Source organism: Naegleria lovaniensis (genome assembly GCF_003324165.1).
Source record: "Naegleria lovaniensis strain ATCC 30569 chromosome Unknown tig033, whole genome shotgun sequence".
NCBI classification, from domain to species: domain Eukaryota; phylum Heterolobosea; class Eutetramitea; order Acrasida; family Naegleriidae; genus Naegleria; species Naegleria lovaniensis.
In genome coordinates, this window is record NW_025407854.1 from 87,478 (window position 1) to 113,834 (window position 26,357).

Consider the following 26,357-nt stretch of genomic DNA (forward strand, 5'->3'; position numbering starts at 1 on the left):
TTGTACACCAAAACTAAAATTGAATATTGTAAACTCATCAAATCGTAAAAAAATATTTCTTCGTCATCATCATGAGTTCATACATTCGTGAACAAAAGAAGATTTTGAAACAAGGCATCAAACAACATCTCACCGAACATTGTGATAAGGTCCAAAATGGCCAATATACCGGTGAAGATTTGGCCAAGGAAATGAGGGAATATCGTTCTACCGAAAAGCCATCCAACTTTTTCGTTTGGAAGAGACTTCATAAGAATACCGGAGTTTATGCTTCTTGGAAGGATGATAATTTTCTCAAGTGGACCTACAAGGAATTAACAAGAGCAAGAACCTTCCCATGGTTGGTTGCTGCTGCTTCTTGGTACGGATTTGTTTTCCTCTTCCCACATCCAACTCAGGAAGATATGAAGAAGTCACCAAACTTCCATCCTCATGGTCATCCACCAGGATCCAATATGACTCCTCACTATCAACATTTAGTTCATGAAATTGAGGCTCCACCAAAGTACTAAATTATTTCCGTTTCTCTTTCTTCATCATCATAATACAAATTTTGGGTGTAATATTATTACGAATCGTCATATTTGTCTTGAACCGGAGTGTTGTGAATATATTCGTTTTCATCACAATATGATTAGCATGAATTATTCATGATGACCACTGATACTTTTCAAAAAGAAATAAATCATCAAGGTGATGAAATTGATTGAATGTTGGTGTGTGAATAGCGTTGCTTGTTGTTGCAAGCAGCACCGAGGTACATCACGTTCAAATCCTTTTGCAAGGCTTAATGATAACATGAAGCGTCAAACTTTGACATTCTTGTTCTCTCAAAATTAGCCTCCAATGTCGTAGCGGTATTGAGACATCTTTTTGTCATTGAGCTCCACCGTAACAGGGGTTGTTTGGTGAGAGCTGTTGCTGCTGCTTGATTCAAGAGTGGTTTGCTCCCAATTTTTCAAAATTGTTGCCATAGGGTTACAGATTCAACTGTGGGTGTTTGTTGTTCTTTCGAGGATGACGATGTCTCAACAATAAGGGTTTGTCAACTCTAGTCACAAAATCTTTATTAATGTTACCAAACTGTCCTTATGACAAGGAAATCTGCTCGGCTGGTACGTCCTTGGTTAGGTGAGAAACAAAAACATGGTCACTTCCCATAATATGATTAATGAGCCAATGCAGTAAATAATTCAACAAATCAACGTTCAAGAATGAAATCGTCGAGTGATTGTCGAGATATTCCTGATGCAATTTCTTCATCTTGCTCGTAAATTCTTCATGCTCTTGGTGATGTTCCTCTGCATAACCCTCTGGCAACAATTTTGCATACTTGGCCATAATTCGTTCCTCTGTTTCAAAATGAAATTCAGTATATTCTAAACATAATCCAATCACATATCCCAATAACCATTCATCATTCGACCGTTCTGGAACATTGCAGTCATTTTCACCTCCAAACATCAATTGAATCAGCTTGTTGATAATATCCACCAATCCATGATGTTGTTCATCCATAATATCCACTCCCAACGTTAAATCTTTGGTCCAATGAACGAGTGGGAATGTCGTGGTCGCTTGTTGTTGTGACATATTCGATGAAGACGACAATGAATCCAACGTATTCTTGGTGAGTGACGATAAATTACTGGATGAAATGGTTTCAGAAGCACCAACACCTGTTGAGGACGAAGTGGCAGCAACAGCAGCACTCGTTGTTTCTTGTGAATTCTTTTTGTGAATCTTGAAAATGTGCCACCATTTCTTTTCATTCTTCTTTTCCTTAGATTTTAATTCTTTTTCAAACTCTTCAATATTTCCTTCTGCTAGTTTCTTCAAATTCAATGAGAGTCGTTTGGCAAGTTTGAGACATGACAAGTGTTGTGCATTCTTAGTTTCTAAATCTTTTTGTGAATAAAGTGAATATAAATATTGAATCATTCGAAGCTTTCGTTGTCGAATTGCAACATGGAGAGGTAAATCCAATTGCTGATTGGGAATGTTGAGTTCTACTTCTTGACAACTCACTAATAGTTTAAAACAGTCGTAATGAGTTGTCATGATTGCAATATGCAGTGGAGTATTTCCAAGAATTTTGTCCTTTTCATTGAGAGCTTGTTTCAACTTGTCGTCCGAATCAAACAATCGAATAATTTTAAGAAGAGGTTGGAATGCATCTCTTTCGACGCAAAAGTGAATCATGGAGTGACCATAGTGATTGGTTTGGTCGAGAGCTTTCTGTAAAATACCTGGACAATGTTCTGTGAAAAAGTTCAATAGAAAATCAAACGCTTGTTCTTGTTTTGGCTCTGAAATGAGATGTGAGGAAGTGTTATTCGTTGTTGTTGATGGAGAGGTGCTTGAAGGTGTCATTGTTGTCGCGCCATTCTGATGTGCACGTTTTTTTCTTCTTAGAAATTCTTCATAAGATTTGATGGCATTGAAAAGAGGAATTTGATGTCGTTGATCACTTCGCAACATGAGAGATTGTCGTTCTTGAAAGAGTTGATTCTGTTCAGTGTTTGTTAAATCTATTCGTTGGTCTTTTCCAATTCCTAAAAGAATATACTTGATCATATCCACATCATTCATTTCACATGCTCGATGAAGATACGATTCTCCACCATGAATCTTGTAAAACATATCTGCTCCAAAAGTAATTAAAATATCAGACATTTCAAAATCTTTTCGATTCATGGCGTACCACAAAGGACTACATTCGAAAACATCTTTTGTGTTAATCTTGATAGCATTTGAAAAGCTGCAGAGAAATGCAGTGGATTCATAGGCGCCAGAAGTCACTGAATGAAACAATGGAGTGGCATGAATGTCATCTTCTAAATTAATCACATCAGCGAGTGTTTCATTCATTCCAATGAAATTCTTAAAAAGCATATCTAACACGTCGACTTGATTGAATCGAGCAGCCAAGTGAACCAGAGTGCAATTGCTCCATGATTGTTTTTTCACATGTTCTCTCTTATCTTCATCGGCACAAGCGATTGATTCTTTCACTTCAACCGAGCCAGTTAATCGAAGACTTTTCATACTGAGAGAAAAACGATTGGATTTTTGTCGATGTTCTTCTAAGAGAGTTTTCAGTCGTTCCACATGACCATAAATACACACTTGAAATATTTCATCCAACGAAGAGAGATAGTGTTCATGTTCTGTGAGAAACTTGTTAAAACTTGTTTTCTCATGGTGATTTGTTTTTTGGTGTGTTTCTTCCAAAGGTGTGACCATTTCTTTCTCGTGTTGACTGAGCGTTGTAAATTCAGTGTTCATTTCAGCGCTATCATTTACAGAAATGTTGTTTTCAGAGGTGACACCGTCCACGACCATCACAGGAGAAACCTCATTGGAGATTGTCTGGTCACTAGGATCTGTCGTTGCAGCATGTACTGCTTCACATACTTTCTTTGAATCCAAATCCTCATTGTCCAATACAATTTCATTGGCTGGATCGACTTCGGGAGTTGTGACTTTCAATAAAGGAGTCATTGTTTTGTTATTGTTTGATGACTGTTTCGCTTCAACAATGACATTCAAAGATTTGGTCACCACTGTATGATGATGAATGGATGGATCCACCAAATCTTGAGCTTGTGAATTTTGTAAAAGGGCTCTTGTGTTTTCAACTTCCAAGAGCTCTAAATATTGTTTTGCAAAATCTCGAATACTCACTCTCGTGGCAATGTGAATCGGACCATGATGGTGGTGATGGTGATGATGATGATGGCTAGTGCTGCTAGTCGGTTGAACGGAAAGATGACTCTGTGAATGATGGTGATGGTGGTGACTACTACTTGAAGAGATGGACAATCTCGGAGGAAATGAAGTATTCAATGTCAGTTGACCACCATTGGACGAAAGAGACCATGATGAGGATGAGCCAGAGGAATCCATGGAATGTCGATTCCGTGTCGTCGAATTGGTCGACGATGAATTACTTTTAGAAATGAGTGATGTGTCACTGAGTTTTCCATTCAACGCTGAGCTCGATGGAAGGTCATCTGTGGTTCGATGTAAAGGTTGTAGTGCCGATGTAGAGGCATGAGTGGTGGTGGTGGTTGAAGAAGACGACGATGTTTGTAAAACACTCACGGACTTGGAATGATGGTCACGATGGAACAAGTTGGAAAAGAAACCCATGTGTTGTATTCAAAATTGAGAGAAGTGATGATGGTTCAACTGTGTGGTATACCACTGCACAAAGGCTTTCGTTGGAGAGCTGACAAGTATCGGGGCTTTGTTGTTGTTTTTTGTGATGAATTATAATACCACTGACAGCGCGGTTTGTTTTTTTCTAAATTTGGAGATTTTTAAAGAGCAATGCAACGACATTTTTGAATGGCATCTTGTGTGTGAATTATTGGAATTTCCAATGAATTGAATATTCAGTAAATTACAACAGATTCATATTTGGTGTATTTTACTAGTGCACAAAGAGGAGTGTTCTCATGATTTGCTTTCTGAAACATACAGAATGATATTGACAATATCGGTGTCCACCAATTAATTCACAACAACCACAGGTGGTTCTGTAAAAGACTCTCCTGAGGTCTGTTCTTTTTCTTTGGATACAATAATATCCATGACTAACCAATAGAAGGATATTCCAAAACATTCCTTCACTTGAAGTGATCGATTGTCATTTCTCACTACAACGTAGAACAATGCAGCAACCTCTTTTCTAGAGAGCATCTTTGAAGAATTGTTCATTATGGCCTTCATAGACTCCTTATGATAATATTTTGTGAAATTCATAACAATATCACTAATTTCCATTCGAAGTTTGTAATGATTTTTTCCACATTTGACCTCAAGGTCTTTGGCGTTGAAAAATCCAGCTAGCAAGTCAACCTCAGATTCAATATAATACTGGAACATGAGCTTTCTTAAATCTCTCTTATAATTTTCATAAATTTTTGTCACATCTGCATAAGCTTTCAAAATGTCTTGATCTAGATCAAAAAATTCCTCTTCGTAATCCACAAAAAGTTGTTTCAATGGTTTGTATGTGACGAATAGCTTGTCAAGTATTGTAAAATAGTGATCTAATGTATCATAACCATACTTCTCAGGACCCAATTTCAACTTTTTTCGCTTTTGTTCTTCCCATTTCACTCGATCATAAATTTTCCCTAAAATATCATCTGAATGGTAAATTGATTTACCGAAAACCTTTGGCATATAATGAGGTCTACTGTCCGAAAGTAGTTCCAGTGGCAGTGCTTTCCTTACACCCGATTTAGCATAGTCTACTTGATAACTGTGATACTTTGCTAAATCTAAGCAAACAGCGCTTTTAGCACCTTCTTTTTCTTTGTCATAATGTTCCAAATGCAAAAACGCTACTACTCCTAGGTTGTCATTCACAATGTACTCTGTTAAAAACTCTCTAATTGCTTTGTAGTCACATCCACCATGCTTCTCGACAGGCGGTAATGGTTCATAATCCATGGGGGGATATTCTTCGAATTCCAATAACCTTGGCTCCCAACACACGTAAAACAAATCACCATCCAAATCACCTCCCGAAAGTTTGTTTGGTTGAGGTCGATTTCCTCTCTGTGAGAAAACAACAACGTCCTTCAAATGTGACAGATATTTGATCTTCTCTGGATCATCCACAGCCTTAAATTTGCGAATATCTCCCGGATGCAAACATGGATTTCTAGAAATTGCCACCTCTCCAGTGACAATTCCTCCGTTTTCATAACATCCCTCCTCATAAATGTCACAGTTTGCATGATCTAAGGCAGAGAGTTGAATAAAAACCTCGTCTTCTTCCAATACATTATAAAAATCAACAACTCCCATGAGAAGGGATGATTTGTCCACCATTAATCGTCCAGATTTGAGATCGGAGAGTCTACTTTTCAGCATTCTACTGACAACTTTACAGAATAAAGGTTCTACTTGGAAAAAATATTGTATCGAAGATTGGGCTTTTCCAAGAGAGGAGAGATCCATTTCTTTGTCGAGATAATTGAGGCCAATAATTTTCTTCAAATTATTTCCGATAATATTATCGTGAGCTTTTCTCAATATTCTCTTCACATACTTTTTGTTTTCAAATAAGTGACGAACTTCATCTAATTGCTGCTCCAAAAGGTCTAAAAACGCTTTGTCACTCAATCCATTGGAGCTAAGTAATGCAATGACCTGTCTATTTAGGGATGCGTATCTATGTCTTTTAGAATAGACAATGATTTCAAACTCTTTGGATGATTCGGTAGTAAATTTTTGTTGACTTTGCGAAAGTAGCAAGTCCTTATTGGTTAGGGTTTGAATGAAGGGATCGACTTGTACAACGCCCTTATATCCACCCAATCTAAATTGAAACGCACTAGGTATATATTGCTTTCCACAATAACCAATTTGAAACTTGTCGGCAAGCTCTAAGGCAAACTTGGGTGAAATTCTTCCCACACCGTCTGTAAAGATTTTTCCATTCCTACAAATATCAGGAACCACATCAAAGTCTTTTTCAATACCTTCATAGGTGTGAGAGAAACATTGACCAATTCTTGCTGCATATTTGGCTACCACTTTGATGTGAGAAAAATTTCCAAGATCGGCAACGATAGATTTAGGGGAAAGGCTGTCTATAGCGCAAACAAACCAAGCACTATGGGATCTAAGCTGAGAGTTGCTGTAAGCTAACATTTCATATAATCTATTGTGTATATAAAAACCCTTCTTGACGAAAAAATCTATTCTGTTGTGGAGGTTGACAAACTTTTCAGCGCTGAGTTTGGTTTGATCTTCGTCACAGAAAGTCACTCTTAAAAAATAGTCCTCATACTTGTCCTTATATTTTCGTAATACTCTATTTCCTCCTTCCACAGTTTTATCAACATATTTCACTCCTGTGGGTGTAACCATGATTTTTCTAATGGTAAACATGTTATTTTGGCCAGAAAATTCAGGTTCTGTTTGCTTGAACTTGTGTTTCTCTACATTCTGTTTAAAAATATCCATAAAGCTGTTTGGGTAAATATCCTTGTCATTAATAATGTCACGAAGGGCAGCATCGATCCACTCTAATGCATAATCTTCGTTGATGTATTGAACAATCGTGTCTCGAATTTGTTCCAGTCTCAACATACTGTTCAATAGACCAGGAACCTTAGTCGTGACACAAAATAATAAATAAACAGTATTGAAGGAAAGGTCTTGAATATGAAAATTCATTACTCCATCCTCTAAATAAACATCCATCTCGACATATTGAATTCTCTCGTCTCTGTACAAAATTGGGTATGGGTAATGGTTTCCCACAATAAGGGATTTGATGTTCGTTGAGGGTAATTGTATCACAATGGATCTTCCAAATTTGAAATTGTTTAACCACAGCGAAGAATAGCTGTCTTTCTGTGAGAAAAAGGGTGCAGCCATTCTAGCTAATAATATTGAAACCAAAAATTGAAAGGAATGCTTCAATCAACAGAGTTACAAAATTGCTTACCTTTAACTGGCTCATCTGGTTTTTTTCTGTACACAAACGGCGTGTTGACTAGCTCAATTGCCATTTCTGACTTGTACACGATCACTCGCTTGATATTACTTCTTCTAATATCCATCCAGTATTCGTGCTCAGATGATGAAAATACAGCTTGCCATTTCATGTCACCATTTAACTTCCAAAATAGCTTTGAAAGAGAGCGTTCTGGCATTCTGTAACCGGATGTGTTATCTTTTTTCACAATTCTAAACGTTGTGTGTCTAGAGTCTTCGAAATTACCAATCTCTGTGGCTATCCATTTCAAATCAACAGTTCCAAACTCCACAATTTCGTTACTCGTGCTGCTACTTGCTGTCGGTGATGATGACATTGTTGAAGAAACTGTTTTTGATGATGATGAAGAGATGATCGATATTGTGCTTGGACTGTTGGTTCTAGAAGCCTTTGGTGAAAATGGAGTTCGATATGATATCACGTCATCATTTGGCACAAAATTTGAAGTCTTTTTCTTGGAATTACTAGGTGTTGGCTGAGACGTTGAAATTGTTGTGCTACTAATACTGCAATTTGCCATTGTGGCTGTGGCTGATTGTAAAGGCTGTGCATTGGGTTTAGCCTTTGATTTTCCTAATGCTGGGAAGTCCTTTTCCAAATCCAATGTTTTCGGAGTTACAATTCTGTTCGCGGAATGTGCATGCCTGCTATTGGGTGTATGATTGTGTTGATAATCTTTGTTGATATTGCTACTGCGATTGTGTTGTTGCTCGGAATTATTTCTTCTAGCATGATGCATCCTGGAATGCGAGGTTCCTTGTTGAATCATCTTCCGTTTTACGTGCTCGTCATCCTCACTACTATCGACCTTTCCTGTGCTTGGTGTGGGCAGGTTGTGTTGATGTTGTTTGAACATTTTATTTGTTGAAAACTTCAAAGCCTTCTTGAACGAAATTGGAATCTATAGAAGCATGATTCGTTCAAGGCTTACTCAAAAAAACAACTCACGAAATACATTCAACACAAATATCACACAAATTTGTGGTAATGTGTACTTCCTCATAATTCAACAGTGCTGTTGGTTTGGTTGTTAGAGAATGCAATGCCCGTTTAAATTCGTCATCGTACCGAAAGCCCTTATAGTCTTCATAGGCAAGGACGCTCCAACCCAACGCTAACAGTCTATTCACTCCATATTTGTTTTTAGTGATGGTCCAACAATACTCAGTGTGAGGATCAATGTAACGACGAGTATTGTCTTTATGATGTGATAAATCACCAAGGGACAAAATATAATCCTTGGTCATAATGATGGAATTTCTGGAGCAGCATGCAATTTGCAAGACGTCCTGTCCATGGATAATACTTGGCAGCTCAATCGGTGTTACCACTCGAACAAAGTCACGGCTACCGTAATGACGAGCGATATCTACTCCAATCGTGTAGATGGATGCATTGGCAAGAAGCATTAAGTTTTGAAAGTAGAGCTTATTATTGTGAGTAACAATTGCTAAACAAGTGCCACATCTCATCATTTTAATGTTATGCAATTGCCCGTCCAGCTCTCCTTTCTCTACCCTTGCTAAGCTACCCATGTGAGTGATGGCTGTAATTTCATAATCTTCTGTAAAGGAATCTTCAGATGGATTTTCATACAGTAAAACTTTTCTTGAAAGAATATATGAACATGATCCAACACAGCCATCTGAAGTGAGCACAATTTCTCTCCCATGTTCCTTAAAGTAATCAATTAACAAAATTTCCCAATTAATATCATGTTGTGAGAGGCAAATAATAGATCCATTTTGAAAATAGAATAAAATACAATTGTGTGATCCACTAATGGTGACAAGTTGTGTGTTGATCATGTTATTCAATTCTGTTGTTAATGTAATTCGTTTACCATATTTTCGAATATTTTCACCCAGATCAAATCTCTCAATTTTGAATTGTTGAGTCTCATACATGGTCGTTGAGTAGATAAATAATCGTTTCTTTGCATCCATAAAGAGGATGTTGCTTCCACTTGCTATTATTTTTACAATTGGACATGATAATATTGGGCTTTCTATCTCCGAAGCAATAGTGACGCCTCCATCAAAGTTTATCGTTTCATTGCTGTAATGTACAACAGATGAATGTGATGAAAAGGCAAAAGAAGCCAATTCTTTAATTCTTCCAAATGAACTCTTCGGGACTGATGATGGTATTTGTCCAACCGAAGGCATACTCTCACTCGGAATACTAATTCTGTGCCAATCGATAAAATATGAATTTGCAAATACACCCATGTACGTGCCCCAAAGCAAAAAGTTATTGGGTACACGGTGAGGTGATGATCGACAATCACTACAGCTTAAAGAGGCTCCATGATGTTGTCCCATTTTTTATAATAGTTACAATTTTTGTAAAACGCTTATTCGTAACCTGTTGTTTAAAAACTTTAAGGAAGTGAAAAACATCAGGTTACGAATGATCAGATGTTTTTCACTTCCATGTTGTATATCAACGAGGAAAAAATAATGGAGCCTTTAAGCACAGCCTCAGTCTTCCCTCAAAAAAACATCCCTTAAAAAATTCTTCAACCTTCCAAAATGAAGATCCGATTCTGCTTGTACGAGTTTGCTGAATCAGAGGAAGAAATTCGTTTTAAGAAGAAACTTTTTGCTGAATGCAATCTTTGCAAGAGGAGTGAATTCCATGAATTAAGAACAACGCCAAACCTCTCCGATATTTCAGTAACAACGCTCCGAGAAGGAGGAAATTTCATTAAATCTTACATAACGGATCAAAATATGAATAGTAAGATCTCACCAAAGGACTGGATTTGTATATCAGAAACCATAGTATGGGAGGATCTCGGAGAGAAGCTGTTCATCATTTCTTCCTTTCATAGAAGGCAGTTCAAGTTGTATAGTATTATTTGTGCGCAATTGTTACGACAACTTTCAATGGATAGCTCAGCAAACACGCATATCAGTTGCAATACTTTAGATCCTTCTCAAACAGACAAAGTGATAGATATTGACCTTCCTCGATTTTATCCTCTAATGAATCGTTATCATTCTTTCACCCCAATCAATAGAAGCTTTTTCTCTAATTTTCATGCATGTATTTTCGGAGATGAAACCAAATGCTTCATGAGGGACAGAGAAATCAACTATTTAAGCTCCAGACGGACTGTTGTTGATATAGAGAAGAGAATTCCTTGCAAGGCTTACCAAAAAGCAACGATGCAAGTGAAAAGAATTGTAATGCCCAACGTTGATCCAATCTATGAAGAGCTGATGCAATACTTGTACAGAGACGTTGCTCAAAATCATGGCAAAGCAATAACTTCTGGAGGGTCCGTAAACATTCATGGATCCGTATTTCAAAAATCCGTTCTTGAATGCATTGCTGAGTTGGAGAGCCCCGTGCAAATGTTTGGAGATACTTCTCAAGGTGTTTTTCGAAAGCGATTATCCACCATTTTGAAAATGATTGAAAATGAGGATGATCTTTTCAAGGGATGCACTTCAAAGACCAGAAGGTTCATTCAAACTCCAATTCCTCACGACGAGTTCTACTATCTGTCACAAATATCTCACTTCATAGAAGAGCCAGAAAGGTTAGTGACTTTATCCATCCCAAAAACAGACATGTTCTTTGAGGTTGAGTATGCGTGCTCCAAACTGGTTGCGAATATGGAAAATACAGATCGATTTTGCAACTACTGGGTGGCTTCTGAGCTGAGACGTTGTGTCAAAGTAATAGAGAACATGCTAAATTCCTTAAACCTGGAAAAGCTTAACACTAAACAAATAGAGGCCATTAAAAGATTATTAAGTAGGATCGTTGAGAGCAAAGAACAGGTCATTGGAAGTGGAGACATTGTTATGCTCAACGTTTTTTCAAAGCCCAGATCATTCTTAGGACGACTCAAATTTTGGAAACGTCAGTAAAGTTGGTCTCACACATTGGAATGAGGGATTCCGTAATCGTTCGACCTTAGTAATTTATGTCACCTTTCGCCAAGACAAAGATCAAGAAAAAAAAAGCTACTGGCATTCCTCCACGTGCTTCCATCAGGTAGGTTGAATTTGCTGTTGAACCGTGAGAGAATCACTGTTCGTCTTGATGTAATTTCTTTTGTTGTGCTTTTTTTCGGATGGAATCCATTACGATCTGTTTTTTACGGCCTTGATGATTGTATTTGAAACACTCTTGAATTTAATTGTTATTCCACACCACTGGTTCATGTGTCATTATTATTATCCAATTCTATTTGTTTCTTGGATAACGTTCATTTCATCATCAATCAATTTAAATGTGTGCTGCACTGAACACGCATCGAACAAAAAACAACACAACACCACCTTCTCGTTGCTCCTTGATACATTTTTCTGATTGTCAGCCTCATCATCATCACTCTCACAATATTGTATACAAAATGGTCAGAGATAGCTACTTACCAGCCGGAAGAGATGAAACCTACGGAAAGGCTACTGAATCAGCCAAATCAGCAGTGGTTTCTCCTCTCTCTAAACTCACTCCAGAACAAACCAAGTTGATGGGTGAGCTTCGTAAAATTGCTGAAGGATGGGATCTTGATGAGGAACAAAAGGCCTTCATGGATGAAATGTGTCTATTCCGTTACCTTTCCGGTTTGCAATGGAATATGGATCAAGCTAGCAAACAATTGAAGGAAACTATGGAATGGAGAAAGACTTTCCGTCCACAAGATATCAGATTGAAGGATTTGGAACCAATTGCCAAGCAAGGATTCTTGTTCCATTACGGATATGACAAGGTGAGTTGAAATTGTAGTAGTCGTTTTCTCTCATAGATGACCATGATGATGATATGGACAATTCGATGCCCGCAATAATTTCATCATTTGTGATTTTGAAACTCGAAAATGATAACTATTGTTTTTCAATAATTGTGGTTGAACTTTTTGAAATATCATGAATTTGTCATTTATTTCATAATAGCAATGTCGTCCAGTCATTTATGTTCTTATGGGTATGTTGCACAGATATTGTTTCATTAGAATGATCTAATTCATTCCTATTATGACTTGGTGTGACAAAATTTCTAGGCAAGGACACTGCCGACAACACTGAAGAAAACAAAAAGTTGAAATTTAAACTTTTTGTCTACATGATGGAGAAGTGTATCAAGAGAATGCCAGAAGGTGTTCACAACATTGTTTGGTTGGTTGACTTGAAGGATTCTTCGCTCTCAATGTCATTGGTCAAGGAAATGAAGGATACGTAAGTTTTAAAGCAATTTCCATATAGGATTGTGATATATCATTTCATTCATTAATTTTAACACAATTTTCTTCATGATGCTGACATCAACTAGTTTTGTTCAATTAGGTAACTACTACACCGAAAGACTGGCCCGTACTCTTGTGCTCAATGCTGGTTGGACAATTTCTATGATTTGGAGTTTCGTCAGCAACTTTTTAGCTAAGGAAACTGTCGAAAAGTATGTCATGGTCAAGGGTAATGACAAGACTATTGCTGAAACATTCGAAAAGTACATTGAAAAGGATTTATTGGTGAAAGGATTCGGTAATGGTACAGCTGAATACAAGTATGATATTGCTCAACTCATTAAAGAAGAAATTGAGGATGAGGAAGAATTAAGAAAGAGAGAACAATAAGCATCATACTCCAATTTTGATATCCTGAAACCAATTTATTTATGTGACGACAGTGTAACAATACATTTGCGAGTTTTTGAAATTTTGAAAACCCTCTATTTATCTTTTTATTGATTGACATGATGATGATGGTGGTGATTCATTTGCAAGGGTTCCAAAGTGAGATGACCCTTAATTCCCTCTCGATCTAAAATAATTCCTGATAACTTAAATTCATTCACATTAAGATTCACATTTAGAGGTTCCACACAAGCAAACGAATCACGTCGATTATTAGGATAGATAATCTTAGAACGGAGAGCTGATTTAGTTTTAATCTTACTCTCATGCTTCATGTGATCAAATTGACACCAAGCCAAGAATACATGTTCCCCTCGGCTCAACATGTTGAATGAAATGTAACTATCCATGGCATTACCAACAATTTGGAAATGAGGAGTATGTTGTTGCTGTTGTTGTTGAGAAGGACCTCCCTGAGACAGTGTTGTTGCATCATGATGTGAATCTGTGATGGTAGTAGCAGAAGCACCATGATGATGTTGATGATGACACAATGCAGCTTCACCTCTCAAATAAGTATCACAATCAAACGTGACATTATATTCTCTCACTCCATAACAATGACCATATGCATCTCCATGGAGGTTGTTGACATCTTGATGATGACTGGTAGCAGCACTGAATCCATCATTCGAGAAGTGTTGATTCCAAACATGTTCAGGAACTCGAGAATAATGAACCACCATTCTCCAATACTTGAAAGCAGTCATTCTCGAAAACATTTTCACTTCATTCTCCACACTATACAATCTCTTGTAATTAATATCATACAATTTACTTCCCAATGTACTCAAATCAAACACAGTGGTGGACCAATCAATATTCTCACTTGTGAACAAGCCACATCGTTCCTTATTATCACTCCAAACACCATGAATGACCACACTCACAGGAGAATCATGTTTTTGTTGTTGATCCCACTTATCTTCTGTCGGTTGATTTAAAAACAAGTATTGAGGAAATATATTTGATGATGAAGATGTTGCATTCCATGAAGTGGACATTGGATTTGCTGTTGTTGTTGTGATTGGAGTGACTTCTTCATCTCGTACATTTGATGGAATGGCAAATGATGGTTGACTCTCTTGTTCATGGACAACTGTTTGACTTTTCAATGTTGCTTCTTGTGAAGTATTCGATTCATTCATGATGGAATCTTCATCTTCCAAGAGGTAATCATCCATTTCATTGAAATCATCCTCTTCGACAAGATCTTGACGAGGATCGTCTGCTCCTCCATGATACAGCAACCAGTGATGATGACGAGGTGTCGAAGCAAATAATGGAATTCTTCTTGAATTCGTTCTCATTCGATTATGAATTCGATTCGAATGACTAGTGGAAGCTGCCGTCATGCAAGATCGTTCCATTTCATTCATTGGTAACGAAGAAGGTCCTTGCTGTTGTTGTTGTTGAAACAAAGGATTCATCGATCGATGAGGATTTGAAGGAGGAGGACCATACGTCTCAACCATTCGATGATTAATTTTACGTCCAAAGACATGAGCTCTCAGATCATTACTCATCCATTCTTGGAACATGACAAAGTAGACACCCACGACTAGACCAAACACTCCATAATATTCACGAGTTTCATCATCATGGAGTGCACCCTTCTCTCGTGTACGTCCTCTGAAAAATTCAACACCAGGAGATACTTGTTGTCCAAAGAATTTGTCAATGCATCTTAATTGATCATGTTCCAATTTCACACTTTCGAACATGTCAATTAAATAATAGTAGGTAATGTGATGAGAGTATTGATCACGTTTGTAATTACCAGAATTCAATAATCGTTGTTTGCTTAATTGACCCTCAATGAATAGAGTTCGATACAAATCTTTGAAACTCACACTAAATTCATCGAGTGAGGGATAAATTCGATCTTGATGTGAAGGAGAGAGTGATGAAAAGTATCTTCGGGTCACTTCTGAATGGTAACACTTTTTCCAATAGATCGGATTGTTTTCGAAAAAGTCAAATTGGCTGTAAGGAAGAACCCTAAAGAACCGTTCTTTCCATATATGGTTTTCATCCACAAGTTTTTTCAAATAGCTCGAGAGAAGAAAGAATTTTGAACACAAAGTTTTTACATCCATGTAGGGAACAATGTGATACTGTATAATTTCATCTGGTAAGGGACTTTGTGAAGAATTGTGAAAGGTGTGTTTACATCGACGATTGGAATGTTGTGATGGATCGAGCGATTGTTGGCATGATGATTGTTTTGATGATTGTGAAGAACAACAGGAGAGATCAGAGTCTTCTTCGTCTTGTTGCGAAAGAAGCGACTGTTGTTTTAGAAATTCATTCACTCGGGCCATGATCGGAGTTTACAAAGATTTATGTAAAGTGTGAAACACAAGTCGAATAACGGATCAAATATATGGAGGTTAAGATGGTTTTTTTCAATGGTTGAGGCTGTGTCATAACGAATTAATATATTTGGATATTAAGTTTAATGTCTCGCTTTACTAGATTTGGATAGTTTCTTTTTATATTTTGTACAATTCCTGGAAAAAATAATTAACAGAAAAGGTAATATCAAGGGATTAGGTACACCTTACTCTGCATGACTACAGTTTTCACACTGTGATTATTGTTGACTCCCTCGTTCACCAATAACGCTTCAAACAAAATTTGTAACGTGTGAAAAAAATATCAAACATGGATTCAACATCAACCAATAGCGACCATGAATGCAATGAACTTTCATTCCGAAACGATTCATCTCACACTAGGCATGAACAATTAACTTCAAACTCTGCAACGTTTAGTAAAAACATTTCCGAACACACTTGTCCGAACACTGTTTCTAAATTCCGATCGTATTCCATTTCAAATTCAAAACAATTTTTAAATTATTTCAGAAATGAATTTTGTGAGAAATTTCCCCAAACGCCTTTCGTGAGCTTGCAAGCTCAGAAAATTTTCTATCATGAAGTTTTGCACAATTTCCTTTCTGAGAAATTTCCCATTCCTTCTCAATTTAAATTAAATGTAATTAAATATTATATTGAAGTGATTGATAGCGATGAGAGCGGAGCTAATCATGAAGGGATTTATGATCCTTTAATTGAGGAATTTTCTGAATTAATGATTCAAAATGAAAATTCTGGAAAAGAATTATTTTATGAATATGATTTGAAAGAAAGTAGTTTTCGAGTTTATGATTTTTTAACAAGTGAAAATCCAATTGCAATTCGAATTTGGCCACAATTTGCAAATGTTGGAATGTCTCTTTGGTCTGCTGGATTTATTTTAATAGAATATATTTTGGCAAATGTTGGTAAGTTAATTCTAAAACTAGCAATTGTTAAATTTAATAATTTTTAATTTAACTATTACATTTATTTAATTACTATCATGTATAATTTGTAAACAGACGATTTCAAGCACAAAAATATTACAGAACTTGGCAGTGGAGTGGGATTGCTTGGTTTGGTTCTAATGGCCTGTATTGACAAGAAGAATCGTGGTGTCATTACTCTCACTGATTATTTACCATGTGTTTTGGAGAATTGTGCTTTTTGCTTGTCTTTGAATAACATTCCTTACCAACTCTACAATTTGAACACATTCATGTACTTGCCACAAACACTGTACCGGATGAGAATGCCAAAAGCGAACGAGAAGGAAATGTGGTTCGCTTAATGAAATTAGATTGGTGCTCATTTACAGAGCATGAAATTCAACAGTTAAAAGATACAGAGATTTTAATAGCAGCAGATGTGGTCTATGATATTAGTGTGGTGGACAGTCTTGCTGAAGTCACTCATGCATTATTCCAACAAAATAACAATCTGACCATCCTCTTCTCCATTACAAAAAGAAATGAAAAAACATTTGATCAGTTCGTGAAAGAAATGGACAAGAGAGACATGTGTTTGAGTCGAGAAATTGAAACCAACTTTCCTTACTTGTTCCATGTGAACGATCGAGAGAATGTCAAGCTCTATGAAATGAGAGGGAAAAGCATCGTCTAGTGCAATAAAATGCATTCCTCATTGTGAAATGGAATTTTCATCTCATGACAGTCGTTTCCAAGACAATATCAGTAACGAGAACAGCAAACTAAATAAACTGACAAGGACCGTGCCAGCTACAGTAAAACCAATCACCATAAAATGATACTGAGATATGGAAAGTAGAGGCCCATTGTCCCATGGATCTTTGGATTGAAGAAATTGTTGAACACTCGTGTTAAATTCTGCATTATTAAACAAAGTTCTTTTTGCATGGGTGAAGTTGTATTCATCTAGACACTTATCATAAATAGACGTTCCATTGGTTTTGATAAAATTGGTCATCAAGTTCAAACTACACTTCGTACGGAGAGCAATTAAATGTCCAACAAATGGAAAAAGGACAAAATAATGTGAACCATTGGATTGAATTGGAGATTCGAAAAAAGAAAGATTTGTTCCAATATAAAAATCTCTCCAATCTAAAGATCCGTTCATGTGAGAGATGGGGTCCAAAGATCCTTGCATCATCAACATGGGCCTGTTGAACGTGACAAATGGATGGCCTTGGTGATCTTCTGTCGTGTTAAGCTGATGTATTTCTCTTGCTTTCTTTGCTCTCAGCATGTATACTGTCATTCCTGTGATGAATTGGTACTCTGCAAAATTGGCCATGTCACTCTCCAACTGTTTTTCATCAATGTGATGAAAATCCTTGATCATTTCATTACATGCAATGTTCCTTTCTAAAGCGTAGTATGGCCCCTCTCGGTCATCATACTGTTTGTGTATGATCCGAGAGTGTAATAATCGATAATAAAAGTTGCTAATAGTGTTCACATCTAAATGATTACATCTTATGACTCGAAGTATGAACGGAAGAATCAAATTCTGAAGATCATGGTGGAAAAATATATAACTTAACATGACTCTGGTCGCTGAAGCATCCATTGAGGAACACTTCTTTAAATTTAAAATATATAATCGTATTAGATAATTCTTAATAGAGGTTTTAGTATCGCTTAATTGTTTAAATTTCTTGCGACAAAATTCATTCTCATCACACTCGGCTAGATATTGATTGGCCACATTATTATAGGTCATGTCACTTGCAAGTAAATTCAATTTAGTAATTGGTGATATCAAAGAGTCAAGAATGACCATATCTATAAATTTTCTAATAGGCCATCCTGATCGTAAAAGTAAATGTTCTAGCCTCATCATTTCATTAATCAGGAGCGTATTGTATCCATATCCATAGTGAATAGAAGTGAACTCAGATGCATCTCCTTGATATAAGGATGTGTTTTTCATATGGTGATATTTGGTCAATCCAACCACATAGAGAAGATCCAATGCTATTTTATCTGTTCGAAAATAGATGCCATATCTTTCAGAAATGGAATCTGATGTTATTGGATCTTTTGTCAGGCATGATGCAAGTTTTTTCTCAGTTGAGAAAATTTCCTTATATTTAATCTCTAGTTTGCATTGATAGAGAGGCTTTGATCCCTGACTACCTCTAATACTTGGAATAAATATATCATATTCTCGATTTAGTTGTTGAAACATGTCAGCAGCAATTTTCTCAAATGACAGATCAACTGATTTGTGAAACTCAAAAAGAGGGCTCACATGTAACCACAATTGCCCCTTCGGTAATGGATCATCCGCTGAAATTCTCTTCAATCTAATCGAAATCAGGGGCTCTGGTAAATTTGAAGGAAAGGTTTGTTGTTGAATTGGTAAACGTGTCCAATCTAGCGGAACCTCAATGACAGCACAGTCAAAATGGTACACCGGTTTAGGAGTATTATTTTCTTCATCGTAATCATCATCAAGGTCCTTGGAGCATTTCGTCCACGTGATCGATTTATCCTTGGTTAATTCAAAATAACGATTAAATTCCATGCAATTCGTCCAAAACAACATGTCCAAAATGAGAAGGAGTGTTAGGATGATCGTTATTGTGATCCCGATAGACCTTTTCAACATTTTTTGGAATATATGTTAACAAGGCCTCTCCAGGGAATAAGATGATATGCTTGAAGTAATCTTGCTCCGAGTCTGAACAAGATTATATTGTTTTGGCTATTTTCCAATTATGATCATGCCAACCTACTAGGTAGCAAGAAAGGATTTCGAATAGGGCGTCCACTGGCAAGCCAAATTTTCGAACGATCAGTATTTCTACAGGAAAGGTAATTAATTGAAAGTGTGGGAATCATTTCAATGATGACGGTTTTACGGGACACGATTGCTGGGCCATTTTTTTCAGTCACATTGTAAAGTAGCTGCATTGCCAAAAAAAATGCTCAACCAAAGCTACAGAATTAAGACCCTTCTCAACACCCCAATCAAAAACCTCGGCTCATCTTTGGCCGGACACAAGGCATGTGTTGGTGGCTTGTTGAACAAGACCATCTCTGCTCTTGATATTCAGGCTTTTGATTCTGAGTCTACATTCAAAGTTTTCAATTCCGTATCTAACACAACATCCCGCCCAGAACGTACTCTCCAACAAATCTTCACTAATACATGCTCATTGAACAAGTCATTCCGTCATAAGACATTGATGACTGGTAAGTATCAGGAGAAGATAATCACATCATAGTAATAATAATTGCAATTGGTTGTATTCCATGATAATGAACACTGTTTTTATATATAACTGAATTGTCGGCTCCTGTATTTCCTTTATTTCTCACCAAACAATAACATTTAAACATCAACGATATTATCTATAATCATCACGCACAACAACAATATTTCTATGATTGTTTTGGAAAAACTCCGCCCTAATTTTGATGCACATATGACAATCAACAACAAATCAACGTGTGCATCATCATCAATACGGCTTTTTGGAAACAAACACTGTTAACAGCCCAACCAGTGAGATATTACTCTACTTCACAAATTGAAGGAGAAAAGACTTTGAAGAGAAATGAACTACCAGAAGCCGTCCAAAGACTTGTTGATAATGCTCCATCAACAGGATATCACGGAGACAACATCAACGAATACCTCAAGCAAGGAGATTACGACAAACGTCAATTCGCTTACTTTGTCGCCAACAGCAGTCGTTTTGTTGTTGCAGCTGGTGTTCGTTTATTGGTTTTGAGATTCCTCTATTCTTGGTCAGCCGCTGCTGATGTGTTGGCTGTTGCCAAGATTGAAGTCGATGTTTCAAATGTACCAAAAGGAAAGACAATCACAGTAACATGGAGAGGTAAACCTGTCTTCATTAAACACAGAACTGAGGATGAAATCAAGACAATTAATTCAATGGATCTTTCTACTTTGAAGGACCCACAAGCAGATGCTGAAAGAACAAAGGATGAAAATTGGTCTGTCTTGTTGGCCATTTGTACCCATTTGGGATGTGTTCCAGTCACTGATGCTGGTATTATGAATGCTTTCTTCTGCCCTTGCCACGGTTCTCACTATGATGCTTCGGGAAGAATTGTTAAGGGTCCAGCTCCATTGAACTTGGAAGTTCCAAAGCATCAATTCATTACTGAAAGTACTATCCTTTTGGGTTAAATACGACACTAACAAACCATTTTGGGAGGTTATTAGGTTTTGTTCCACTTGCAGAAATTAACAGAATTAAATCAACAAATTAATTTAAAGCAGGCAATATTTGAATTGATTGGATTTCGCTTGTGTATTGATTGACTTTCTTAGTTCCAAAAAATGAAGCAACATGTTTTCTCACGTGTAATTTCTACTCCACGCTTGCTCAAGAAATATTCATCAAGCCCTCTTGTTCAAAACAATCCCTCATCGTCTAACATTTCAATCACCTTCAAAAGAGGCGAGTATCACCAACAACTAGGAATCGGAGGATCTTTTTCAATTTTGCAATCTTCTCTCTCTAAACACCAATCATCGTTGCTGTCCAACATTGATCATCATCACACACATCAATGTTTTCATCATTGTTGCAATCACAACTTGTCTCAAACAAGGACAAAAACGATTGTAAAACAGCCTTCTCCAAATAATTCCAAAACTTCTACCAATGTCTCTTCATCAAACCAAGAATCATCACTCTCACAAAATTCATCAAATAACAAGGCTTCATTCAATAACATTCATGAACAACCATTTTCGGATGAGCATGGTCAAGTAGAAGAAGCTACACTTGAGGAAGAAATGCAAGAAGAAACAGAACCATCAAATTATCCAAACACTGACTCTGATTCATTCAACACATTTGTTTCAAATTATTATAAAATTAATGAAAATGACATTCAAGAATTTCTCACTCGAAAAGGACTACCTTTCAGAACAGTCATGAATGAAATTGTCATCAAGGATTGTCCATTTTGTCACGATACCAAAGGAAAAATTACAAACTTGTGGAAGCTCTATATTAACAGACATACTGGAGCTTATTTTTGTCATCGATGTGGATCCAAAGGATCATGGTTTGATTTCAAGACTAGTTTTCACAAAGACTCGATCATTTCCACTCTTCATTCCGAATCCTCTACCTCAAGACAAAATAATAATCTGAAATCATCGACAGCCAATACCTCTCAAACAAACTCAAAACGTCGGGACAAGCCCACAAGGAAAGAATTTGAATTTTTCAGAAATAATTTTGATGGTCCTGATTTTCCTGAAGCAGTTCAATATTTGGAAAAAGTACGTGGCATTAAGAGAGAAGTTGCACAATTATATGGAGTTGGATGTGGAATTTTTCCATTCATGAAATCTGTGCGAAAACAATCATCCAACTCGAATACAGAGGAAGATTCTATGGTTGAAGAAAGTTTGGAACGAGTGAATGAACTTTGTTTTACTTTTCCAATGTACAGACCCTCAAGATCCAATGAAACCTCTTCTCTGTCAAGACACAAATTTAGATCTATTCAAGACAAGACATGTATGAGATTAGATCCTCCTCAAACGAATCATTGGGGACTCTTTGGATGGCATCTCATTGAACAACAATTGCAAAAAGAAGATAAACTTTTGAACAAGACATTAGGTCGCGCAGATACGAGTAAAACATTGGCCAATGATTCTCGCCTTGGAGGAAGAAAAGATCCCAAACATGAGAAACGTATCATTATTACTGAAGGAGAATTCGATGCTATGGCCGTCTATCAAAAAACAGGAATTCCAGCTGTGTCTCTTCCCAATGGATGTCGATCGTTGCCAATTGAGGTCATTCAATGGTTGGAATCGTTTGATAAGATTTATTTGTGGATGGATGATGACGTTCCAGGTCAGCAAGGTGCTGAAATGTTCTCTAAGAAACTCGGAGTAGGGCGATGTTATATTGTTCATTCGAGTTATAAAGAGGAAGAAGAAGATGACATCAACTTGATGAATGAGGAACAGAGTGATGTAACCAAAAATGTGGAAAAGAAGCCTAAAGATGCCAATGATGCACTTTTGGCTGGATTAGATTTTCATCGATTACTTGAAGAGGCAACTCCAATTCCACATGAAAGAATTCTCTCGTTTGATTCTTTCAAACAGCAAGTGTATCGAGAATTTTTTGACAAGTCTGAACAAGTGAATGGTATTCAATCTCACTTTTTCCCAACATTGAACAAAATTTTGAAAGGATTTAGAAGAGGAGAATTAACCATTGTCACTGGAGCTACCGGTATTGGTAAGACTACTGTTCTTTCACAACTTTCTCTGGACTATTGCAAGTATGGAAATGTACCAACATTGTGGGGATCCTTTGAGATTAGAAATCATCGATTGATAAAAAAGATGATGTGTCAATTGGCAGGAAAGGACTTGTCGATCAATCATGCTTTTGATAAAGAGAATAGAAAACAAGAAAAATTGCAATTACAAGTGTTGGAGCAGGAAATGGCCGATCAAATAGAAGACGAAGTGAGCATGTTTGATAATTTTGATAACAGTGAAGATCCAATGAGCTTAATGTCAAATTCTGAAGAGGAACCAACAGCACCTGTGAAAAAACAGAAAAAGAAACCAAAACCTCCAAAGTTGTCATTCACACCAAAACAATATTCTCCTGAGGAACTTAAACGAGAATTTGAATTGATTAGTGAACAATTCTCAGAATTGCCCATGTATTTCCTCAATTTCTATGGTTCTACAGATATTGATGAGTTATTGGATGCTATGGATTATGCCGTTTATGTGTATGACGTTGGGCATATTGTCATTGATAATTTGCAATTCATGATGTCCACGACTGATTCCAGTACTTTCAACAATAGATTTGAAATGCAAGATCGAGCGATTGAGAAGCTGAGAAAATTTGCAACAACCAAATCTGTGCATGTAACACTTGTGGTTCACCCCAAGAAGATTGATGAAAAGGAGCAATTGCAAATATCAAGCGTATTTGGTACTGCTAAGGCAACCCAAGAGGCCGACAATATTATCATGATTCAACGAAACAAGCACTACAAGTATTTACAAGTTAAAAAGAATCGATTTGATGGTACTCTTGGAATTATTCCATATAAATTTGAGAGACACCGAGGAGAAAGAATTACCGAATTATCCGAGAAGGAGATTGAAATGGTTGAGAATGGTCAGCTTGAGATTGATTATGAATAAATGGGTATGTGGTGGCATGACTCAATTTATTCATAAGAAGAGTATTCGCTTGAAAGAATTGAACTGATCGTTTTCATGACCACCACTGCTGCCAGAACACTTTTAATTATAAATTGCAGCTTGAGTCACTTCAGAAGGAGAGTAGGTGGAACGAGAGTAACCAGGATCATTGACGGTGAATGAAGATCCATCATAGCCAGTTGCAAGGACCCAATGACCTCCATTTCTTTATCAAAAGCGGATTATTTCATTGTGATACAGATGGTTACCTTTCAAACTTACCTGACATTCAATAAGACTACAGAACCACCACAAACACTACTGATAATAGAACTGGTAGAGCTAACCTTTCCGCTGTAGCTAAGTCCGAATGGTCTCACAGACCCCCAGACAAAGAGATTTCCGGACAGTCCACCATTCTTCTTGAGCCAAGTCAAGAATTGTCCTGGATTGAATGAAGCTAAGCCTCTTCCGTCTAAGGCCATTGTCATTGAGGTGATGGCGCATCCACTTTTGCAAAGGGTATCGGTGGCGATTACATCATTGGACCATGATTGTCCGCATTGCTTGAAAAGAGGATAGTCATATCTGAGATTTGTAAGCAATTATGATGTTCAACGCAAACCTACTGTTGGTAGCAAGCTCCTCCCTTCAATCCCAAGATCATTGCTTCGCATTGTAAGGCAAATAAGGCCATCACAGCAATGGCAGACAACAAATAAGGCACAATTTTGTTCATTTTTTTTGAATGATTTTTTTGGGTGTGCTCCGCCACTACTGTTCTCGGAGTAAGTTGCCTCATCGAACTTGATTGTTGGTGAAGATAGATGACCTTACAAAAGTGTTTCAACAAGGCCACAGAAGAGCTAAGTGTTTACTTTAAGATATGCAGGTTTTGAAATAGGTCTCGCTGGTTTTATCGAGAGAAATACTTGGAGACGACCAAAGAAGAGGCACAACGTTATTATTTACTATTATTTTCTACAATGCAATTAGGAATAATCAAATTGAATGATCAAAAGCGAGCAAATCCCTTCTTGAACCCTTGCAAGCTCCCTTCACTGTTTGCAAACAATATTCAAATAAATTTTTCCACTTTCACTTGAATGTTACATCTAGGTTTTTGTTGTTGATTGAGAGCATTCTTTGAATCGTTGGTTCTCTTTTTCAAAGCTCGAATTCTAATTTTCTTATTAATAAAAGCTGTGTTGAGAGGTTGATACATGGTTGAGATGACATCTGTTTTGCAATAGGCAACGAGAGTTTCTATTAATTGATTTCCAAATTCTTGCTGTTGCTTCCTATTTGGTTTTTCAACTGTATAGATTGAAATTTTGAAATATAATTGCTCAATAAGAAAATGTGGAAACGGAAATGTATAACACAATGCACAAAGTAATTCACTTCTTGGAGAAACTGATTTCATATTCATACTTGATGAGAGAATTGTAGACTTCTCTTCAAAAATCATGTCAAATAAATTACTACAAATGACCATATTAGAATTTGTTGGAGAAGAATTATTTTGAAGTAAATTCGTTGTTGTTGTTGTGGTCGATTGTTGAGAACTCTCCAACGAATTATTCGTTGATGCCAACACAATGGATGAATTACTCGTAGAATTTGAATTCAACTGTGAAAGTACTACTTTACAAGGTCTCACTCCATTTCTTTCACTAAACACAGAATCGATCGATGAATGAGATTGAACCAAAGATCCATTGATATCAAACACATAACTATCAAAAACATCATCTTGATTCGATGAATGATTGGTTGGCTGTTGTTGATTTCCTTCTTCTTGTTGTTGATGACTCAATAATTCCACACGAACTCGCCAATTCGAACAAAAAGGATTTGTAATGGTGGCAGAATCGGAAGCAATTTCAATGGGTAAAAATTGAAAACTCAATATTCGCAATAACACTCGACAATCATACGTGTCGTGTGAATATCGGGATGAAAATTGACTTGAATTTCCGTCACCACGGTCGTGTCGATTACTATTGCTTGAACCTCCACTGGCACTTGAAAAGGTAAAGAAATCATTCACGTCGGTGGCAATGTCTGAGACACGACTGAAATTTGCAAGTTTCTTGATATTTGACATTTATGTGAAATAATGATGGTTGTGAGAGTTTGAATGATGATGATGGTTGTGGTTGATGAACAATGTTCTTTTAGTTCTGTACAAAGAAGATGTGGAGAAGCACACAGATCCGTGTTTGTGTGGTATAATTTTTTTGGTCTCTAGAGTGTGAAATTTGACAATGATGATGGCACAGTTGTTGTCTCCCAATCGTATTCCCTGCCAATATATTACTTGTCCAATAATGTTGCAGTTCGAATGAGGATGACCGTGTCAATGATAGGACGAGCTTCCGATTCGTTGTTGTCTTGTTTTTTTGTCTGTATTGTTTATATTATCTTTTGAGTGGCGAATTGTGATTGAAATGGTCGACAAGTGACTCGAGTGCCTTTTGAGGAATAGATTGTTGGTATTAGGAATAAAGGCGATCTCGCATAAAGCTCCAAATTGTTAATATTTTACTCAACGACCAAGAGCTTGCCATGTGTTGACTCACATTCTTCTCATAGCTAATTAGCGTCTTGTTTTCAAATATTGTCCATCTAGTAAATT

The 26,357-nt window shown here is 36.9% G+C and overlaps 12 protein-coding genes across 12 annotated transcripts; 5 read left to right on the plus strand and 7 right to left on the minus strand.

The window, feature by feature from the left end:
* Window positions 1-71: 71 nt before the first annotated feature.
* Window positions 72-512, plus strand: C9374_008110 (uncharacterized protein; the record flags this gene model as incomplete). Its single annotated transcript, XM_044698151.1, has 1 exon — window positions 72-512. One exon carries the CDS (start codon window positions 72-74, stop codon window positions 510-512), a length of 441 nt encoding a protein of 146 aa, XP_044545733.1.
* Window positions 513-1,089: 577 nt separating this feature from the next.
* Window positions 1,090-4,155, minus strand: C9374_008111 (uncharacterized protein; the record flags this gene model as incomplete). Its single annotated transcript, XM_044698152.1, has 1 exon — window positions 1,090-4,155. The coding sequence occupies one exon, from the start codon at window positions 4,153-4,155 to the stop codon at window positions 1,090-1,092; it is 3,066 nt and encodes a 1,021-aa protein (XP_044545734.1).
* A 363-nt stretch (window positions 4,156-4,518) lies between these two features.
* Window positions 4,519-8,384, minus strand: C9374_008112 (uncharacterized protein; the record flags this gene model as incomplete). The annotated part of the gene is made up of 2 exons (XM_044698153.1): window positions 4,519-7,412; window positions 7,478-8,384. 2 exons carry the CDS (start codon window positions 8,382-8,384, stop codon window positions 4,519-4,521), a joined length of 3,801 nt encoding a protein of 1,266 aa, XP_044545735.1.
* An 88-nt stretch (window positions 8,385-8,472) lies between these two features.
* On the minus strand, window positions 8,473-9,852 carry C9374_008113 (uncharacterized protein; the record flags this gene model as incomplete). Its single annotated transcript, XM_044698154.1, has 1 exon — window positions 8,473-9,852. One exon carries the CDS (start codon window positions 9,850-9,852, stop codon window positions 8,473-8,475), a length of 1,380 nt encoding a protein of 459 aa, XP_044545736.1.
* Window positions 9,853-10,062: 210 nt separating this feature from the next.
* Window positions 10,063-13,124, plus strand: C9374_008114 (uncharacterized protein; the record flags this gene model as incomplete). Its single annotated transcript, XM_044698155.1, has 6 exons — window positions 10,063-11,404; window positions 11,487-11,539; window positions 11,865-12,260; window positions 12,445-12,475; window positions 12,552-12,726; window positions 12,821-13,124. 6 exons carry the CDS (start codon window positions 10,063-10,065, stop codon window positions 13,122-13,124), a joined length of 2,301 nt encoding a protein of 766 aa, XP_044545737.1.
* A 107-nt stretch (window positions 13,125-13,231) lies between these two features.
* Window positions 13,232-15,508, minus strand: C9374_008115 (uncharacterized protein; the record flags this gene model as incomplete). Its single annotated transcript, XM_044698156.1, has 1 exon — window positions 13,232-15,508. One exon carries the CDS (start codon window positions 15,506-15,508, stop codon window positions 13,232-13,234), a length of 2,277 nt encoding a protein of 758 aa, XP_044545738.1.
* Window positions 15,509-15,851: 343 nt separating this feature from the next.
* C9374_008116 (uncharacterized protein) lies at window positions 15,852-16,838 on the plus strand (the record flags this gene model as incomplete). The annotated part of the gene is made up of 2 exons (XM_044698157.1): window positions 15,852-16,473; window positions 16,570-16,838. 2 exons carry the CDS (start codon window positions 15,852-15,854, stop codon window positions 16,836-16,838), a joined length of 891 nt encoding a protein of 296 aa, XP_044545739.1.
* A 374-nt stretch (window positions 16,839-17,212) lies between these two features.
* On the minus strand, window positions 17,213-19,060 carry C9374_008117 (uncharacterized protein; the record flags this gene model as incomplete). The annotated part of the gene is made up of 1 exon (XM_044698158.1): window positions 17,213-19,060. The coding sequence occupies one exon, from the start codon at window positions 19,058-19,060 to the stop codon at window positions 17,213-17,215; it is 1,848 nt and encodes a 615-aa protein (XP_044545740.1).
* Window positions 19,061-19,460: 400 nt separating this feature from the next.
* On the plus strand, window positions 19,461-20,695 carry C9374_008118 (uncharacterized protein; the record flags this gene model as incomplete). Its single annotated transcript, XM_044698159.1, has 2 exons — window positions 19,461-19,731; window positions 20,037-20,695. 2 exons carry the CDS (start codon window positions 19,461-19,463, stop codon window positions 20,693-20,695), a joined length of 930 nt encoding a protein of 309 aa, XP_044545741.1.
* A 153-nt stretch (window positions 20,696-20,848) lies between these two features.
* C9374_008119 (uncharacterized protein) lies at window positions 20,849-23,716 on the plus strand (the record flags this gene model as incomplete). The annotated part of the gene is made up of 1 exon (XM_044698160.1): window positions 20,849-23,716. One exon carries the CDS (start codon window positions 20,849-20,851, stop codon window positions 23,714-23,716), a length of 2,868 nt encoding a protein of 955 aa, XP_044545742.1.
* A 102-nt stretch (window positions 23,717-23,818) lies between these two features.
* C9374_008120 (uncharacterized protein) lies at window positions 23,819-24,455 on the minus strand (the record flags this gene model as incomplete). Its single annotated transcript, XM_044698162.1, has 3 exons — window positions 23,819-23,942; window positions 23,999-24,304; window positions 24,346-24,455. The coding sequence occupies 3 exons, from the start codon at window positions 24,453-24,455 to the stop codon at window positions 23,819-23,821; spliced, it is 540 nt and encodes a 179-aa protein (XP_044545743.1).
* Window positions 24,456-24,794: 339 nt separating this feature from the next.
* C9374_008121 (uncharacterized protein) lies at window positions 24,795-25,826 on the minus strand (the record flags this gene model as incomplete). The annotated part of the gene is made up of 1 exon (XM_044698163.1): window positions 24,795-25,826. One exon carries the CDS (start codon window positions 25,824-25,826, stop codon window positions 24,795-24,797), a length of 1,032 nt encoding a protein of 343 aa, XP_044545744.1.
* Window positions 25,827-26,357: the final 531 nt, after the last annotated feature.